Source organism: Dermacentor variabilis, chromosome 1 (assembly GCF_050947875.1).
Source record: "Dermacentor variabilis isolate Ectoservices chromosome 1, ASM5094787v1, whole genome shotgun sequence".
Lineage (NCBI taxonomy): Eukaryota > Metazoa > Arthropoda > Arachnida > Ixodida > Ixodidae > Dermacentor > Dermacentor variabilis.
Window position 1 is genome coordinate 72,644,403 of NC_134568.1, and position 21,211 is coordinate 72,665,613.

At 45.5% G+C, this 21,211-nt stretch overlaps 2 protein-coding genes across 2 annotated transcripts; both read right to left on the reverse strand.

Annotated features, from left to right (window-relative positions):
- Nucleotides 1–3,789: 3,789 nt before the first annotated feature.
- On the reverse strand, nt 3,790–5,667 carry LOC142571528 (uncharacterized). The gene is made up of 2 exons (XM_075679961.1): nt 5,583–5,667; nt 3,790–4,918 (listed from the first exon to the last, which is right to left on the reverse strand). Exons 1-2 carry the CDS (start codon nt 5,586–5,588, stop codon nt 4,028–4,030), a joined length of 897 nt encoding a protein of 298 aa, XP_075536076.1. The 5' UTR covers nt 5,589–5,667; the 3' UTR covers nt 3,790–4,027.
- A 9,813-nt stretch (nt 5,668–15,480) lies between these two features.
- On the reverse strand, nt 15,481–20,850 carry LOC142576581 (uncharacterized). The gene is made up of 3 exons (XM_075686801.1): nt 20,812–20,850; nt 16,169–16,800; nt 15,481–15,586 (listed from the first exon to the last, which is right to left on the reverse strand). Exons 1-2 carry the CDS (start codon nt 20,848–20,850, stop codon nt 16,171–16,173), a joined length of 669 nt encoding a protein of 222 aa, XP_075542916.1. The 3' UTR covers nt 15,481–15,586; nt 16,169–16,170.
- Nucleotides 20,851–21,211: the final 361 nt, after the last annotated feature.

Sequence of the window (21,211 nt, forward strand, 5' to 3'; positions counted from 1 at the left end):
AGTTCGTAAAGGCAACGCCTAGCCACAGACGTTACAGCATGGTCTGTACACGTCGTGGTAACCCAGGCGGGAGGTGCATCCGTATATCCGGAGACAACGAACGCAAACGACTCATGGTGAAAACGTTCGAGTCCCACAGGAGCAACGTACAATCACGGGACATCAATCGCAGCCCAGCCGCAGCGTCTGTTCGCGGAAGCGGAATGAAGACTCTTTGACCACTGTCATGCGCAGATCGGGCGGCTAAAGTGCTACAGCATGGCATGCTCCGTTCTGCTCTTCTAGAACCATTTAAATAAAGCCATCACCTAAGAGTTATTGTCCTCTGACAGTTTATTATTATGCAAATTATTCTAATCACGAACTTTCCCGAGCTCATACGACATATTGTAAGAATTTCGGCTAACACTGCACGCATCAATTTTTTTTTTAATTCACGAAGTATCCAGTGTTCCGGGCTCCGATATTAGAGTGCTTAGCTGAGATTGCTTGATAATTTTTAGTGATTTCTTAGAAGAGGACGCGACACCCGCCGTTGTTGCTCAGTGGCTTTGGTGTTGCACTGCAAAGCACAAGGTCTAGGGATCAAACGGCAGCCGCATTTATGTGAGGGTGAAGCACAAAAACGCGTTTATTTAGATTTAGGTGCACGTTAAGGAACCCCGGGTGGTTATAATTAACCCGGAGTTCTCCACTACGGCGTACCTCATAATCAGATCATGGCTTTGGCACGTAAAACCCCATAATTTAAGTAAAGGACGCATCAAAAGTATAAATTTCTCCAAGCAATGCCTCTACGCGCTATATTTAAAATTCATGGGGAAAAAGGCTATCCTGTTTGTCACACGTAGCCAAAGTGCCCATATACAACGTACGACAGAACCTTACGTCAAAATCTCCCGGAGCCGAACGATCACCTCAATGCGATTTTCTAGGCAACGATCGTGATAGTGAGTTGTTAAATTTCATTTTACAGAAAGGTAGAGAAGAATCCACAAAAAAAAATTATTGGCATATCATTAAAACAAAGAGTTACTACAAATGGTCCGAATAATAACTTCATCGGAAAGGAGTCTGGTACCCGCAATATGGCGCAAATCCATGTCTGCACACCTGTCATGCAGGAAAGCACTCGAGATCAAGGTTTTTGAGTCATCAGAGTAAAGAAGCGTTTGCTACCATGTCCATCTAGCGTCACTGTTACAAACCTTTGTTTGAATGTACTTGTGCATCACGGTCGTCAGTGTCGGCAGAGAAAAACCTGAACCTAACGTACTGTTACTTCACGGCATGAGAAGGCATCTTTGAGGTCTACATCCGTGCCTTAGTTGATGTCTACACAGGGTAACTTAGCGTCACTGTTACAAACCTTTGTTTGAATGTACTTGTGCATCACGGTCGTCAGTGTCGGCAGAGAAAAACCTGAACCTAACGTACTGTTACTTCACGGCATGAGAAGGCATCTTTCAGGTCTACATCCGTGCCTTAATTGATGTCTACACAGGGTAACTTAGGCTTCAGAGAGTAGGAAGGACTCTGAAATCATCAGTGCAGCACTGCAGGTGTGGCTTTCTACATAGATTAAAAAGATGGTTGCACTCCCCATAAGTTATACGCAATTTTCACGTCTTTAACGCTTCTATAAAGTGGTCTACGAAAGTTTGCGTGCTTCTAACTCATGACTTATTTCTTCGAACATGACACGTGAGTATTCACCAAGTAGTTTTCTGACCGAAGCTTGTGTTTCACGTTACACATCCAAGCCCATTGACATGATACCTATCTTCACGAACTTTAAGCTCGGTGAGATCGTTTACCAGCAATAAACGTCCACACTCAGCGTAAGTGTTGAGCTATCAAAGACGAAGAAACTATATCATCATACATAATGTATAATATATATTATATTATGAATAATAATACATAATATTTTGTCGTTAGATTACGCCTGCATTCGGTATTTTCTTAACTGCTGCCTTTAGCGTCATTCATAGTTCTGAATTAGGTTTGAGTATTTTACAACACCAATCACTTCTAGCAATTTGTCTAAAAAATATAGGACACATTTCTGCGTCCTTTTAACGGAATCTTTGAAGGAAGAAGGAAGAAGAAGTAGAATTTATTGATAGGAAAGACAGAGAGGTCGACCTGAGCTAGTGCGCTCTAGTCTGCTACTCTGCACTGGGGAAGAGGGAAGGGGAGCGAAAGTACTGGGATGGATGATGATGATAAGAGAAGTGGTGAGTGCTTATGTACATGAGACAGTTGCCTCGCTGGATCTTTGAAGTTTGCACTATTACCATTGGCATCCTGCGGAACTATGAATGGTGGTTTGCTCGCGACCTGTGGTGAGGCATCCTTTTTGTTGCACCTTTATTTGCTTCCAGAAATGAACTACAAGCGTTGACCTTCCAAATCTATCATGTTCTCGCAATCTATTTAGTTGAACTAAAACAGCTATTTCTGGGCTTCTCATTAATAAGTAATAACTGATCGCCATATGGAACGATTAATTATTACCCTTGATTTTATTCAGGTTTTTAACGAATTCCTTTAGAGCCACTGCGCACAGTCGCTAATGTCGCCGACCCTTCTAAGGCTGCTGGCGTCATATATAAAACGGAATAAATTAAATTCTTGGAACTGAGGTGAAACAGCGCGAAAAAGACGAGGACACAAGGAAACAGATACCACAGACAAGCGAATGTACTTGTAGCGAATGTAATGTAGCGAATACGGATTTGTTTCCTTGTGTCCTCGTCTTTTTCGCGCTGTTTCACCTCAGTTCTAAGTATGAAACAACTAGCCCTCGTCAAGATCTTACTAATGTAAATTCTTGGGAATATACGCTACAAGATCACAATGTGATTATGAAACACGCCGTTGGGAGCGACTCCACAATAATTTTAACCGCTTGGGGGATCTTTAACGTACACCCAGTTCACGGTTCACGACCGTTTTTACATTTCCCCTTCACTGTTCAAAACAAGAGACCTTATGAGTTGTGGAAATTATGAAATTGCATTTCGGTGATTTTTATTTTTTATTTTACCCATCTTCAATCATAGATTTCCAGGCAACAGCTTATGACCTGTAAGAACTTGACTACCTTTCAGTTGTGTTACCCCAGGTTCACGCTGAAAGGAAAGCACGCCTAAATACATATATCGTTAGTAAAGCGGCGTCCGGCAGTGAGATTATGAAGTAAGACGACAGACAAACACAAGAGAATAAAAATGATATGGTGGTGATAACAGCCGAAGACATGACGACGACGAAGTAATGACCGCAAAAAAAGAAAAAAAACATAGTAAGTGGGTGTAGTGGGGTTCCAACATGTCATTGAACACTCCCAAGATGCCCATCAGAGAGTTTGCGTATGCGTGGAGACACTCAACGCCGAAGCATGGCAAATAGTGTGGTGTGAATAGATTCATTGCATTATTATAGACATTGTATCCGAAACATGCTGCAAAAATTACCAATCTCCTGCCCCATATAATGATTCTTTGACTCCAATGGGGGCGATGTTGGTTTTATGTTAAGTGGCGTAGATGATTCCCTTTCCTACTTCAACTCTCAACTGTGCCACAAGTCCTTAACTGCCCAACCAAATCGTCGTCCCAAAGTTATAGAGATATAAATGCTCGATTATGTCTCACAGGGGTTCTTAACTCCATATATCAGAGAATATCAAGTTCCGCTTAGCACATCCAAAAACCACTTGAAATCGTTTGAGCACCACAACCACCATTATATTTTTTGATGAAGGACAGAAGAGTGCAGGGCTTAAATAAACAAGTTTTATTATTTATTTAAATAACATTACGGACGCTTTGCAAGACGCGCACAACACAATATATGACGGCTACATGAGAAGGCCAATAAAAAAAATACTCTAGGATGTCAAGCAATGTTGAGCCCATAATGCTCTTCACCAAGCGCCGTCCCTGCTATACGGAAGTAAGAAAAATGAGACAACTTTATAGAAGCTAACTTGTGGTGTTTAACCAAATGACAGGGCTCTTCAACCGTGCAGGCCCACACCACCAACGCCGACTCCCGAAGCCTTTCCGTATGACGATTGTCCAAAGCCCGACTGGTGCCCAGCTGCTCCATTCTTGAAACCGGATGAGCCCTGCTTGTGGCCAGATCCGAACGCCTTGCTGTCGCTGGCTGAGAATCCAGAGCTGTGGCTGTAGCCCTGCTTGTTGTTGAACGCGTTCACCCTGCTCTGAGAAGCACCACTGGCGAAACTTCCCGATCCCTGGTTGTGACCGGACGCTCCCCCCTGAAATCCGGCCTGGTGTGCTCCGGCCGAAGAACCATACCCTGACTGGAAACCACCACCGACGCCTCGGCCAAGGCCGGTGCCGGCGACAGCTGGGCTGCCAAAAACTCCAGTTCCCAAGGCTCCCGCTCCAGCGGTTCCAGGTCCCACGAGGGCCGGCCCAGAGAGCCCAGCGCCTCCAAGGCTGGCTCCAGTAAAACCAACACCGCCAAGTCCAGCGCCTCCAAGACCAGTGCCTCCGAGACCGGCTCCGCCGAGACTACCTAACGTAAGATCAGCTCCGCCGTAACTAGCCCCAGTCAGGCCGACGCCGCCGAGTCCAGCTCCTCCGAGACCACTGCCGATCACGCCAGGAACCGCCCCCGCGAGACCAGCTCCCCCGTAACTGCCTCCGCCCACTCCAACTCCACCGAGTCCGGCTCCTCCGAGACCAGTGCCTGCGATGCTGGAACCCACTCCGGCACCGTAGCCACCACCGACACCTCCAAGCCCGACTCCTGCCCCCAGGATGCCTCCACGGGCTTCAACGTCTTTCTTCTCGTCTTTCTTGCTCTCCTTGCTCTTTGCAGCGTCCTCGGCAAACGCAGAGCAGGCTAGGAGAGCGACGACAACACCGGTGGCGAAGAACTGCAGTTGCACATGCAAAGGGTGTTATTAGAAACTCCCGTTTTACGCATTTTATTCCATTAGCTATGAGATTAGGCTATCAACCGATATAAGTCAAGCCTACTACATGAAAAATTTGGGCTGTTGCGCTGTTGCGAACGCGGTATACGTAAAACTGTGTTTGCACATGGTACACATAGATTAACAGTATTTAATAATGAGTTAAAGAGTTACTCCTGAGTTTGATAAAGGTTATTATGAATGCGCCATTTTGTGAATTGAATTTGACTTGGAAAACTCAGCATGGTCGAGAACAGCTAAAGATATCGTAAAGAATAAAAGAGATACTTTCGTTTTTTTAATGGCAATGCCATCATTCCATATTTGGTAAGCAAAATGTTTGGTCTGAGGAGGCTACCACATATTCATATCTGTGGCATCAATCTAGTTCCCTTGCAAATATCAAGGGCACAAGGGGAACACTTAGAATCTTCATTTTCATAAATGTTTAAGGAGATTTGATACGGAACATGGGGACTAAAGGTTAGCAGAAAAAAATGTAATAAAGTATTTTTACGTATCCTGCATGCACATAAAGATTAGACAATTTTCCAGCTATCCAAAAAATATTAACTGGTATCTCTTCATTACTCATTTCTTTTTGAGAAGCACGTTGACCACTTACCTTCATTGTTGCTGACGTCTTGTTTGAGTTCAAACAGCTTTGAATTTAGCTATGTTTGGCTTCAGAATCTTTCTTTGGTGTCGACTGATGACTAGAGATTAACTCATTGGCCTTTTATACCCCTTCTGTGGCTGGTTCGTGGAGAACAAGAAAGCTTAACAAAACAAAACAAGAAATGAAGCGGTCAGAAGTTTTAGAAGTAGACGTACATATCAGTTGCGTTTCCACCAAGCAACAAACAAGCCGCTAGCGCATAAAAAATTACCGCTCGCTGCTGTTCCATGAAGTGAGCCAGCAATTCTTTCAAGCTTATCGCGCTTGTAGAGTCGATTTCACTCCGGCGCAGGGCGGTTTCCTTTTTCCCAAGTAACTTAGAATGACGGCAGGGTGACCTTGGCCTCGAAAGTGCGTACGCTAGCGTAGGTACCCATACACTGCTGATGTACCGTGCTGATCGCTGCAATTGCAACGACTTCCTGCTTCTTAGCATCCGTTGACATCGCTCTCGTTCTTTTAACAAAGACCCTTTCCCGCAATTATGCTTCGGAGCTGTAAGAACTGATGACGAACTTCAGGCCTACGGCTTCCCTCGGTGGCAATGCTGATTATAGTATAACTAAACATTTGCGTTTTGCGCATGGAATAATAGGAATTAAGACCATCATAGGATGAATTATTTGATCATAATTTAGTTCCATAATGTTTCCCGCCACTCAAACAAAATTTGAAAATATGTGAATGGACGTCCAAGGAGCTATGGAAAAAGTAATATTGTTACATCAAAAATCTTTACACCGAATTCTCTCTCTCACACACACACACACACACACACACACACACACACACACACACACACACACACACACACACACACACACACACACACACACACACACACACACACACACACACACACACACACACACACACACCAGTCTTTTCTTGTTTGCACGTTGTTTGCCACGTTGTCTGCAACGACTACGTTGTTTGCAAGCGTGCATTTCACGTGCATTTTATTGGTCAATATTTTGTGAAATTCAGAGTATAATAAAGCTATTACCGAAGCGGCTTGAAACAACTTTATGATTTGCGCATTAAGTTCAATCTATTCGTTATAGTAGCTTCACCCATTATCGTGGTGTAATGACATTCTGGGATGCTTGTTAGTGTATTTATTTTTATACATTTCTGTGATTGCACTCGTGCGTTTGCGTGACGACTGCTTCAGAATATCAGACAATGGATTACTGTACGGGTGGACTAGATAATCAGCGCGATAATCACCAACATATTCATTAATTCACAGCATTTCTATATTTGTCTCTTTATTTATTCACTTTTGTGGTCATGATATATTTGCCGAAAGGGCCTGCAGAAATACGAATTGAACATGTTCCGTGATATACGTTGCTGTTTCATGTAACAGTTTTCCGTGCTAGAACTTGCACAGTGAGAAAACATTGAATAAAAGAATGGAGCATTTCGTTGACCTTCACTTAAATTGTGGGGCTGAATGTCGCGAAAGCTAGGGAGATAGAAGAAAGGAAAGATCAGCATTTATTAAACAGACGCATGTCCGATTTGCTACCCTACAGTGAAGGGAGTGGATACATAAGAACGAAAAGAGAGAAGGCAGGAGAACAGACAGAGAGTAGTAGCTGAGCGTACACGCGAACATGTGCAGTAAATCTATGTATACCATCCAGTGACGTGTCGATTCGAGGTTTTGCGGGAATTTATCTGATCGTTTTCCTTGTCAGTAACGCGCACGGCCATGTTTCGAGGATCTTCCAATGCGAAGCGCAGTGCAAGCACTGGATGCTGGGCGTCCAGCACTTGCAAGGCACTGTGCGCTGACGGCGTCTATACAATGTCGTAAAAACCACGCGAAGAGCATAAACCGCTGACTGCAGCATGACCACGACCTGCCGCGGATTTGAAACTGATCCCACCACGGCTGCCTCGAGCCGTGGTGGGATCGTTCTTGATCTTACTTCTTCTGGATTTTTTATGCAGCCCCACAGGATGTGCGTGTAATCTCCCGTATCCCTGCTACCCGACGTACATGTGCCAGCCGCTTTGCTGCACTCAAAACCAAAAAAAAAAGAAACGTTGACCTGCCATGGATGAACAGAGAGATCCTTCACCTTTCTCGCCTCCTTGCTAGACTTAGACGACAAGGACGCACCGGTAGTACTCTTGTAACCACACTGTTTCAGACTATTAAGCATGAGCTTCGAATAAAAACTAAAGCAGCCATAGAGTTGACCTGCGTCATCAGTTTACCTAGTCTACTAAAATGAAATCATAAAAAATTTTGGGGTGTGATTTCGCCTAGTAAAACAGAATCTCAATCCTTCTTAATAAACGATGCTTCCACTAATGATCCTCATGTTATTGCAGCTGCTTTCAACTCGTATTTTCGGTCAGTTTTATCTGCCGACAACTTAGAAATCCCTCCTTTCTGTTCAGAATTACGGCTTGCCATCAATAACTTAAGTGTATCTATGTCAGGCGTCTTAAACTTAGTTTTAAACTTAGATTCTAAAATGGGTTGCGCTTCTGATAACATTCACAATTCCTTTATCATACGGTATACTCTCTGTTTTAGCAGGTTTCTTACAGTGATATTTAATAAATCCTTGCAAACAAGTTATTGCGAAAGTTATTCATTTGCACAAGACGAGGAGTAAACAAGACCTATCCAACTACAGACCGATTTCCTTAGCCTCTAGTTGCAGTACACCTTTAGAACATGTCGTCTACAAACATAATATTGAGTTTCTTGAGGTCAACAATATCTTGACAGTCTTCCAGCATGGATATCGCAGTGGCCTCAGCACCATTGCGCAAACATCTGAATTTGCTCATGACATCTGCCACGCACTTGACCTAGGCCTTCAAATCGATTCCATATCCGTAGACTTTTCCAACGCCTTGGATACAGTTGTACATACCAAGCTTTTGCATAAACTAAATGGTATTTTAAATAATCCTAGCCTAGTTACCTGGATGGCTAGTTTTCTCTCAGATAGGTCGCAATACGCATGTTTCGATTCTGCAAAATCACCTACGGTGGCCGTTACCTCTGGTGTTCCGCAGGGTTCTGTTTTAGGCCCGCTTCTCTTCCTCCTGTATATAAATGATCTACCTATCAACGTGCTACCAACTAAAATCCGTCTTTACGCTGGTGACTGCGTTATCTATTACAGAATTACCAGTCATGAAGATCACGCCATTCTGAATATAGAGCGTTTTCTAACTTTTGTACTTAGTGTAACGAGTGGCAGATGAACATCAATTTTCGCAAAACTTTCTGTATGTCCTTCTCGACACGTACTGCACAACTGCATCTTCCTTACTTTTTCAATGGTATTCCTCTATAAAATGTTTCTGAGTATAAGTATCTTGGCATTCTAATCACATACGATTTATCCTGGTCCAAACATATTGAAGCAACCTGGTCTAAAGTTCTAGCACGTCTAGGTTACCTAAAGCGTTCTCTGCGCTCAGCCGCCCCCACCACCCCCCCCCCCCAAAAAAAAAAGATAAATTGCTCACGTATAAAACCCTAGGCCCATCTTGGATTACGGGTGTGCCATTTGGAATCCATAACTGAAATCCGACATAAAAAAAGTCGAATTGGTCCAGAAAAAATGCTAGTTGATTTATATAGCGGCGTTACGACAAAGACATCTCCCCCGCTTCTAACCTTTCCTCCTTGAACCTCTCTTCACTAGTGGAGCACCGTAATATAGAAAGTCTTAAACTGTTTTACACCACCGTTAACTTTGAACGTTGTTCATACTTGGAATAAATTAAATTTGCTAAAACGTCTAACACACGGAATTTTCACCTTCTAAATATAAAATCCCTCTACACCCGCACTGACAAATTCAAATGTAGTTTTTTTCCCGATCCATTGAATTGTGGAACCAGCTTCCACCTAACACACGAAAACTGTCACTTGATAATTTGTTAAGGCGATGACTGGCTCATGCCCATGATTCCTAGGACCATGTATTATATACCATGTTTATGTGCATATATGTACGTATTAAGATCTTTTTTTTTCTTTTTCATACTTTGTTCACTAGTACTTTGCTGTGTGCCATCTATCTTTGACTTGTGTACCCCCTTTGGTGTGTGTGTGTCACCCTTAATTTTGTACCCCACTCCTGCGATAACTCTCTTAGGGTTGCAGCATGTATAAATAAAAATAAAATTAATTCATTAAAAATAAACAAATTGATATGATAAATGACGAAAATGCCATCGCCTTAATGAATCCCGTGTTTTTGTGTTCCGTTCCAAATGACGTGAGTGAACAGTGGAATGGCGTAAGCAAATGAAATGAAGTAGCCGGAACCATGCTGCTTCCAATCTCTCCAGCTAGACCAAAGTTAACCCCGTACGTGCTATACTGAATGGCCACTGGTGCGTCTGCACATTTGCGCTATACAAATGTGAGTCCTCGAGTCTTTAGGCGAACTTGCTCCTGTCTTATTTCATGAAATTTTGGGCTATTCAGTTTAAATCTCGTGTTACATTTGCATCAAACGATTATTTCCAACGTGTTTTATGTATGAACCTGCCTAATTTGCTTGCCTAACCATCACTCCACCCTGCCCGTCCAATATGATGCCAGCGAAGGCTAAGCAGGCATGACACAAACGCACGCACCTGTGCGAAATAACGGTGCCCGTTTAGTCAAAGGAATCGTGCTTTCAGTGCAGCCCGCAACATGAATTTAGTTCTTCCTTTATTTTCTGCCTAGACGATATCCGCCTATGTTGGCCTGTATAACATCCGCCTATATATAACATGTAGAACGGAAATCAATGCAGCCGGTTAAAGAACAGAAAATCAGGACAGTGCAGCGGAAAATTAGACACAGTACTGAGAGTCGCAAATTTGCGTCACACTAAAGAGCTTAGGTATACCGCGCGTGAGTGCGCGCACACACACACAAGCGCACACAGACACACACACGCGCATGCACGCACGCACGCACGCACGCACGCACGGACACCGCACTAATGCATGTGTCGCTCTTCTGTCCTTTATCGCGCCTGCTCCACCTAAGCCCTCTAAAATGACGTACCAACGCGCCTACCATGCATCTCTAGCAGAAAATTTTAGGATATAAGCGAGTTCTTTACCATACAATGAAATTAATAAGCTAGATGCTGCATGTGGAGGAAATGCTGCTACTTGTCAGTATTTACTGTCCGACGTTAACAACAATGGCGACGACCGAGACTAAGACCGACACTGGGCGTTATAACGTAAAACTATTCCAAACTTTTCTATTCCAATTCTGTAATCAGCCCTCCGCGATTGGTAAAAAACTTTTTTGGACCACCCCCACTTCACCTGTCTGCCACGCGACGTCACGCCACGTCACAGACTGATTATCCGTGATTTGAGCGGAAAAAGAGAAATAGTTATTTCTGATTCGACGCCTTTTTGCCATTAGCCCCCGGCTATTGGTCAAAAGCTTTCGGGCTGCACCCACTTCACCTGCCTGTCACGCGACGTCACAAAACCGCATAAACTCACCGCGTAAAAGTGTACGCATAAAGATGCCTCAATATGCCGAACAAAACTGACTTTTCTTCTGAATAGCCGCAGGCTGCCCCGTTCCGAAAGGAATAAAATATGGCTGCCGCCGATCGCTCAGGCGCTGGTTACTCGCACCTGCCGGAGAGCATGGGTTTATTTGCGTATAATAAAGCTTCTTGCATGGCCGTGTAACGTTTTCGAGCACCTTCGGCACGTTTACGACCTCATTGTGCCAACTCTTCTTTGCTGAGGATCCGTTTTAGCGTCATTCTTAAGTTTCCGTTGCATGCCGCCGCGATTTTTGACCAGCCACTGCAAGCGAAGTAAGGGAAAGCGGATGAATCACAGACGCCGGCACCACCATCTTCATCCGGTTATCTACTTTCAGTGCAGTGGCTCGGTCCTATCGAATTCCTTTCTACTTGAGGGTGCTCTTCGCCTCTTGTCAGCCAATTGGATGAGACAAGCAGCTCAGTTTAGGCAATGTTATTCGTGTTTCAAGCAAACAAAAGTGACATCCTATGAACGCGGAGAGCGTTTGATTGGTCTGTTCAGACAACCCAGCGGGTGACCGCCCGGTGCTTGCATTGGCGTTTACGTAAGTTTGACGTCAGGAGATTGGAATAAAAACATATTGGAATAGTTTTACGTTATAGGACCCACTATTGGTGTTGACAACGGTAACAATCGCAAACGACGCAAGCAATCACCGTTAGCAACAATGCAGTGACCGAAGACCTGAAACGACGACGGCGACGCGACGATGACAGCGACAACACGCCTACTCGCTTACGACAAGCGCCGCGAGGGCCCTTCCCGACGCATACGCAACATTCTAGTGAACGGAAGTAATTGAAATTAAATTGTGGATTTTACGTGTCATTACCACGATCTCATTATGAGGAACACAGAAATGGCAGTCTCGCGGGTAATTCTGACAGTCAGGAGTTCTTTAACGTGCACCGAAATCTAAATAAATGAGCGGTATCGTAAACGGAGCGTACTGCTATGGCCTCCGACTTACACTGCCGTGATGACATGACAACGGCAGTGTTGACGACGGTATGACGTTGGCCCTCTTGCGAAAGAGCAACGACAAGAGATCCATAGAGAGCCTACCCCAATATTTCGCTGCACACTGTATAGAGACAGATATAAAAGGCATGGGAAAACCAGGTAGGTTAAAGGTAGGAAGGATAAGATTCTGGTTTGGCTACCCTTCACTCTGCGAAGGTTAAATGGAAATGAAAGACGGAAAGAACAGTGGAGAGAAAAAGCAACTGAACGAAAAAAAAAGAAGGATAGGGAAGTTCGCGAACGTCCATGAAGACTACAGTCTCTCTAATAAGCCACTCGAAGATAAAAACTTCAAGAGTGCCATCGCTGTCTTGTGGTGCGACGACAGCAAATGTCGGCGTTCCAGGACTCTCTGCTCCGAAAGAGGCCGGTCGTCAAGGCGCGCCAGCATGGTCGCGAGTGACTGTGTGTGCGCGCTGTATTGGGGACAATGACAAAGAACGTGTTCGATAGTTTCCTAGTCACCGCAGTGGTCACCCGCAGCACTATTCGCCCATCCGATGCAGAAAGCAAGCGACTTCGCAAATGCGACGCCAAGCCACAATCGGCGAAATACCGTTGTATCGGGTCGGAATAGTCCAGGTGGAGGATGAAGTTGCAGACAGGGGTCCCGTGCGTGTAGAAGTGTGGGCTAGAAACTAGGCGTGTTCCACAACGATCGTAAGGCATGTATGCAAGCACTCGAAGCTTCGCTGCTACATCTGTTCTTGGCAGTGGTTCCTGCACGCCGGCACCTTGCTCGCGCCCCTCTCCACCATATGGCCTCACTGCCGGAAGACCCACCACGGGCCTCTTTCTGACAAATGACGCTACCTTACCGTGTACACCTGCTATCAGATTAGACAGGTGAAATGAGAGTTTTGCTTTCCCCTGTGTGCTTGGCTCAGCCACACGTTAGACTGACAGTACCAGATATTCGAACAAAGGCACAACTCTCATCACCGGCTCTCGGGCAACTTTCGCTGCTCTTGCGGTACGAAAAATACAACGATCATACCCATCTATATACACTTTTTTTTTTGCGAAAGTCACCACACAGAAGTTCAAGACATCGCATAGGACTACATCGACAGCCGCGGAGCTTGCTAGTCTTCCTAGCGCACTTCGCGTAAATCGTCAGCAGCCACCTCAAAAATGGAGCATTTTCAGCGGCTCTACATTGACAGCTTTCCGCCTTACGCTGTGGACCCTACGAACAACTACTGCTACAAATACGAGAGCTCCTACATCGTCTCGTCGACCAAGGACACGACGTCACATTTCAGTGGCTCCCTAACCACTGTGGCATAATGAGCAATGAACATGACGATGAATCTGCTCGACCTTCTCACACTGTATAAGCATAAGCTGTGTCCTCGGACCTCTTCTGCGATGACAACATAATGACAATAACGCTGACGGACGCGACCAAAGCCAGGAATAATCCGCCTTTTCTAACACCCATCGCTATAGCTTCTTATTTTATTTTCTTGTTTTTTTGTAAATAAATTACAAGATTTGAATTTGTAATTCAGAACTATACTACATATAAACAAGATTGCCTGTGTACCTGCATTGAAAGCAATTGAAAATTTTTACACTTAACCTGGTGCTTGCGTCTTTTATGCTTAGGCAAAAGCTTAGTCTTTGGAGACTCAGTGGCTAATACATGCATATATCGCTGTGCAGAGAACAACGTCTCTGGTTTGATTTCTGGTCGCCACGGCTGCATGCCCATGGGGTAGTAGGAAGAAAGATCTGGTATTCCAGATTCTGGTACTAGGTAAAATTGTTGGTTCCTAATGCATTACGGGACTTCGGGTGGAAACCTCTTCTTTCTGCAAACCCTCCGGTGACAGATGAGAACCTCGTCGTTGCTTATGTGCGATAACATTACCCTCGATAATGCCGTGCCATGGGCAAGTAGATTTCACTCCTTTTTTTAACTTGCGTTGTCCGGTCGTTTTCTCTCCACTCGACCGGGTCTCTTTTCCACTAGAACAATATTTAGACTCAACGAGAATCGACTAGCCTAGCCTATCATTCCTGCAAATACGCCAGCTTCTTGACACACGTCCGACACGCGGCGTTTCACACGTTTAGAGCATCCGGCTTAAGCAAAGCCGTTTTCTCTGCGGTGTGTTTCGCCGGAGGCTAAATATGACCAAATTTTCTTTTTAAATTTTTTATGGAAGCACGAAGAGCCCATTAGTACACTTTAATTCCTAGTTCTCGGGACAGTATTTGCCCGCCTGCCAGTGTCATCCACCCACGTGCGCACTTCTGCGACGATGATTTCTCAGTCTTTCCGCAAAGCATCCAGTTCGAAACACTATAGTATTTCATAGGATGGCGTGGATAACGAACTTGTAAAAATGTCTCGACCTCATATTTAACAATAAGTTGGGCGTGAAATGGCCTCAGACGTCACAAATATGCGGGGAAAAGCAGCCAGTGTAACAACGATCTGGATCTAAAGGTCACATAGCTGCTAACGAAAACGACGTCCGCCTCCGTTATCCAAACTGGAAAAGCTGAGCGCCGGCGTCATTAAAGCGCGGGTTCGGGTTGGATGCAAGTATGGTTGTGTCGCCGATATTAAGATAAATCTGGCCAATGGAGTTAATGAAGCGTGAATCTAAATCCTATTGCTATTGACCCAATACATGAAGGATGTACTTAGGCAGAACTGAATCATTGTGGCAGTTCCTCGTTTCTGGCTAAATGTTTTGCATCGTAAAACAATTTTGCGTCATCTGAAAACCGCGTTTATAGATGCCAAAGTCTTACAAAGTGTATTGTGACTCTCAAGGTAACGAAGTACACTCCGAGCGAAGGCATACGCGCTTTTTTCGCGCATCCACAAGGCTGAACTTAACGCAAGACGCCCGACACATTGCAATGCGGCTAGAAGTGAAAGGCGCCGCTACTCATTTTCTCGGAAAAGTTGGACGGGGAGCCATTTCTTATTGCTACTCATCCTTGAATTTCGGCAGGTATTGTAGTATGCTCCGATATTAGCCATCTGCTAATTCAAATGAAGAAACTTATTGCCACTACAAGCCCCCATCCCCGCTCTCAACCCGGAACAAAGTTTTCTCAATGCATTTATAAATATATATTAGCTCTACATCCGAAGGCCATATTCATACTTCAGTAGAATTTAATCAGCAGCAGTGAGCCTCATGGTGAGCCCAGTTAAACAAACGAAAATGCTGAGACAGCACCTTTTGATACCTATGAAAATATATGCAAAGAAAATGAAAAGGCATGCGCTTTGGTGTTGCAACATTTATTGCTCAACAAAACAGTTGAATGTCCATGGGTGTCAGGGAGCGAAAACAGGAGTGGCGCCAAGATCGATAAGGGTCCGTACGTCGTCTCTGAAGAGATAAAACAGAAACCCAGGCTAAGTGAGTCACCTTTATCTAAAGAGTGTTTTCCTGTAGGCTGGCTTCAGTACCACATTTTCATCTGACGTAATTGAGCAATTGCGAGCCTACCGAAATTGACAACTAGCAATTTTTTCAGCTTAGTGCATACAAAATTTGTGCGTCTGATGACAACTCTTTATCGTAAGTGAAAATTACGAGAAAGAAAGAATAATAAAGACAAGCATATTCCCTCGTGACAGACTTCAAAAGGCATAAAAAGCAAGATTCCTAAAAAGAACAGCTGCAAGTCACATCTACAATTTCGCTTGACTAAGCTGGTGTATTCAGCCGCTAATATAACTGCAATATTATCTGCTAAAACGTTGGAAGAAGTGCTCGTTTCTTTCATGAATGCGACCTAAGATTTTTCTTTCAATTCACCTTGTCACTCCAAAGAAGTGGGAGTGAGAAACTCTTGTTTCTTTCATCAGTGCATCCCAACGCAGGCTTTTATTTTTCATTTTACCTTCTCATTCCAAACAGTACCCTACTGTTCCTATCCTCAGGACTGACAATCATGCAGCGGCTCACCTTTAACCGTGGAGGCCAAAGCCAATGCCGCCGACGCCACCGGCGGCTCCGTAGGCTGTCTTGCCGAATCCAGCTTGTTGTCCAGCCGCCCCGCCGACGTATCCCGTTGATCCCTGCTGCTGTCCAGCGCCAAAGGCCTTGCTGTCGGTAGCAGAGAAGCCAGAGTTGTGGTTGTAACCCTGCTGATTGTTGTATGCCTGCACGTTCCTGTGGGCGGCTCCACCAGCGTACGCACCCGATCCCTGGACGTGACCAGCGACTCCCTTCTGGAATCCACCCTGGTGACCACCGGCGGCAACTCCATGCGAGGCACCATAGGCGCCTCCCAGACCAACTCCTCTATAGCCGAATCCTCCGATGAGACCAAAAGGACCGAGTCCCGTCCCGAATACTCCTGGTGCAACCACACCACCAGGACCAACCACGCCACCAGGCGCAACCACGCCGGGCGCGACAACACCAGGGCCGACGGCTCCATGGAAAGCCGGGTTGCCAGCACCGACAAGACCTGGGCCATAGCCGGCGCCTCCGACGGCACCCAGGCCTCCCAGAAAACCACCCCGACCTTCGACGTCCTTGTCTTCGGCAAAGGCCGTGCAGGCCAGGAGGGCGAAGACGGTGGCAGCGATCAGCTGTTGAGCAAGAGATTGCGAACATATTCATAGATTGCGGATAATGCACGAAAAAAAAGTACCAGCTAGAGTTCAGAAGCGCACCGTGAACTTCTCTCGCCTTAGTTCGTCCCTGGACCTTTACGTCACATTGGATGCGATTTCTCGATCTATGCTCTGTCGCGCTGATTCAGAAATATGTCCCTGAGTCACATGCAGTAGGTGCGGAAAACCAATAAAGAAGCACATTAATTTCTCAACTTTGCGTACAGTTGTCTCTGCGTAAGCAATATATTGAAGCTACTAAAAAGAAGTTTTTGTATGGACTAGACTACAATTGGTATTTATTTATTGCGTTCAAACGCGACAGACACGAATGGGATGAATCCAAAGGGTTAAATTATTTCTTGGCTCATAAAATGGAAGTCGATATTACCCGCCGCGGTGGCTTAGCGCCTATTGCTGAGCACGAGGTCGCGGGATCGAATCCCGGCCAAGGCGGCCGCATTTCGATGGGGGCGAAATGCGAAAACACCCGTGTGCTTAGATTTAGGTGCACGTTAAAGGACCCCAGGTGGTCAAAATTTCCGGAGTCCTCCACTACGGCGTGCCTCATAATCAAAAAGTGGTTTTGGCACGTAAAACCCCAAATATGATTCTTATTAGCGCCTATTGTGTTTGGCTTCTAAGCACGAGGTCACGGGATCAGATCCCGGCCACGGCGGCGGCATTTCGATGGGGGCAAAATACAAAAACACCCGTGTTCATAGATGCAGGTGCACGTTAAAGAACCCCAGGTGGTGCAAATTATTCTGGAGTCCCTTACTACGGCGTGCCTCATAATCAGACCGCGGTATTGGCAAGTAAAACCCCATAGTGTAATTTTTTATTTCGGTATTCTGGCTTAATTCCTACTGCCAAATGTAGCTAAATTAGCCTTCACATTGCGCAGGTTTGTTAGAAAATGTCAAGCTACGGAGTCAAGCGGCCGGCAAAGTTTCACTGATCCGCACTGTGCACATCATTCTCTGCTTATTCTATCTGTAACTGATAGCACAGAACAGAAAACACTGCACTCCAATATATTCCCGCAGCTGAGCTTCAAAATGAGAATGCAAGCAGAAGAATTGCTTGTTGTCGGATTCTGCTTTGCCATGCTGATAATATGACGACAAGAGGACACGCATCCGACATTCACTGGCTACTTGGATATGACAAGCAAATTTCCTGGGTGCATCATGCAAGAGGGCTGTCAACAGAGATTGGAAAACATTTCAGGGTGTTAACATTCAATCTTTGTTGGCAATACTGAACGATATGGTCAAGCTATAACACAACATAATATACTGGTACTAAGTTCATTATACCTTCATATTCTTGCTCGATAAGGGGTCGGAGAGATGAAGAGTAGTTCTCTGGGGACTACAACGCTCGAATTCTCTTCCCGATCTGTGTCGGCGGTGTGCCAAGACGGGTCCTTTTATACAAGTCGCGCTATCCCCAACCTATAGTCAAAACGCCGCAGGATGAAACATAATTCAAAAGCACCTCGTCGCCCCCCTGGTATGCCGTTACCGGCCAAAAACCTCAGTGCAGAGGCACCACACCTTAACGCCATCCCCCCCCCTCCCCGCCCCCTAAACAAAAAAAAAAGGAACCAAGGGGGCCGAATTATCTGCCTATCTCCTACTATGCCACTCTATCTCCATTCTTCACCAGACAGTAATAATAACGAATGGAAGCGACCATGCTTTCTCTAGAGCAGGTCGTGCAGCGCTTCAGTGCAGGCGTGTGCGCCTGCACGCCGGGGCATCCGAAAGCGTAAGGAGGGGTGGAGGGGGGCGCTTGACCTTGTCCGCACGGCACTACGCGTAGAGCGCGTGCTCCGTCCGTGGGCCTAGCTCAGTCTGCGGGCTCCGGGCAAAGCCAACCTAAAAAAGAAACACACCGTAGGGATGGTAGACTCTCCGTTGTCGGGCCCGATCGGTGATCAACCCTTTCGTGACGGCAAGCTGTGTGAGAAAGTATTTCGTGCCTTTGAACCACACGAAGGAGTTGTTGGTCCTAGGAACTGGTTTCTAGGTCGACCACTCGCCCCGGCGATACCTCCTCGGTTCCACGAGTATGTCGGGGACCAAGCAAAAATAATAGCTTCAGGCGATTGTAAGCCCGCGCAGTGCGTAACCGCGTGCCTTTGGGCCCACCTCCTTTCGGCCGGCGAACATACAAATCGTCGATGAATAGCGCAGCGTCCAAGAGACGTGTTTGGTGATGAATAAACTACCTGTCGGACTTTAGGCGTGACCGGGAGTTTAAACATATAGTTATGTGCCCTGGGAAAAGGTGCGTTGTTCTTACCGTGGGAACAATCATTACTAGAAGCTCACACAAAGTAAAAGGAGCGACACCTACAAGAAGCGTCGCTGACTGAAATACCGTCTTCACCGCATGATGTTTGACCTCTCTAATGTGGCTCCCTTACTTGAACGACGTTGAAGGAAAAAAAAAGGCTACTGTTACATTAACTAATCTTTGTTTTTTCGCGCGGCAAGCAGCGATTAGTGTTGAAGCCTGCCTTATAATATCGTGTTCGTCTTCATGGAAGAACAAACCTTGCATAAACTTATTATACTATTGCTATTACTACTTTTGCTGCTATAACACCCTGTCCAGGGTCTATTTGCACGCAGCGCTTTGTTATGTTTGATGCTTCACTCTGATTCGTTACGTCTTTATCATAGCCTTACGCTTCTGTACCGTTCGTATCACATGCTTCAAACAAAGGACGCGTATTGAGACAAAGAAAGAGACTACGCGATGCGTAACCCGCTAATTTCAATGTCGCCGTTCACGTTCGGGTGATTATTATTATTATCATCCGAGCTTCTACCCTAAGCCTATCCTGAGCTTCAATGAAAATGACTAGAACTGGTAATATCTAACTCATGATGGTAACGGCTACAGCTTCTTTTTTCAGCTACACTCGGCTGTCGAGGACAACGCATGAAAATAACAAGAATCAAAGTAGGGCAGCGATCCTAGAAGCATGAAAATAAAATAAACAGGAAGTAAAAAGAAACAAAATAAGCACAATTACCAAAATTTCGTTAACCGAAAATACCAACTTGCCAGGCTGGTTGGTGTTCTGTTCCTTAAGAAAATGGCCTGAGAGACAAGGCACGCTTCATACACCAGGGGTAAACTGACGATCACTGCATTAGCAGTGGTGAATCTATGCTAGTGGCCCCTACTTTTTTTAATAAGGTGACCATAATCTGCCAGGACACTTTTTTGAATATTTAGATGCAGACGACGTTCCTGTTTCGGACGCGAAAGTCACAAAGCAGTTTTCATTGCCCAGCTGAAGTTGTTTCATAGTCAAATCCTCCACCGCGTTCGCTCAGCACGCACAGACCTCGACACCAAGACTGTACTAAATATTGCCACAAATTACACATTCTACTGGTGAGTCACAGATACAGGGGTCGCCACGTACACAGTGATTCATTAAATTAGAATTTACATGCCTTAACAGTGCAGGAATTCATATTTTCAGGGGAAACATTGTCGTGTAAACTTTTGCCTTTGACTGTACGTGAACAAGTGTTTCAATTGTTTTAAGACGGCAACTACCACGAACAAAGAAGAGCGTATGCTGCATGGCGTACGCTACCTAAAGCCGCACCAATAATTCATGCCAGTGACATAGCGAATCACCCAAGTGTAACCAAAGTCTAGGCCTATACGCGCAGATTCCGAGAAGTAATCTAAAGAATATAGCCAAGATAACGTCCGAACATTGCTGCCAAGGTGAGATGAAGAGTAGCGAAAGTCTACAACTCAAGGCCCGTGAAGGGGGCAGGTGGGCCAGAAATGGCTGCTCGTTCGGCCGGAAGCTGACAGCTTTATTGCAGTCATGTTGGACTACGACGTATTTCTGTTCTATGCTGATGTCGGAAGTGTCCGGGAGACCTAGCCATAAACCGCTTCTGTTGTAAAAAAATACTGGGAAGAGCGAAACCCTCTACTTACCCGTCCGAGGAGTTCTGCCGCATCCGAGAAGTTAAACATTGGGCAAGCTCGCCCGGGCAGAACGCCCAATTTTTAAACTCCTCGCATGGCACTCCAACAATACGCGGATGTAACATGTTCGCGGGACGCCGCACGCAAGGCCACAGCCGCCACAGAAGGAACAGCGCCACGGCAGTTGCGTCTCACAACGCTGGCGTATAGTCAGTCACGGCACCAGATGCGTCACAGGCGTCGCATCTGGAAGGTGGACGAGAGGAGACTGGCGGGAAACCGCAGGCGTTAGTCAGCGTCCAGTTAAACCTACGATAACGTTAGCTTGACATTTATTGTTTCTTCCGCTCCCAGAGCAGTGCATACATAGAATTTTTACGCCCTTAAGGATGTTTTCTTGTCGCACTGT

Coding starts and splice junctions, on each gene's coding strand:
- LOC142576581 (XM_075686801.1), bottom strand. CDS start 20,850: ATGTTTAACTTCTCGGATGCGGCAGAACTCCTCGGACGG. Junction 16,801..20,811: donor CGGCAGAACTCCTCGGACGG/GTAAGTAGAGGG, acceptor CTTGCTCAACAG/CTGATCGCTGCCACCGTCTT.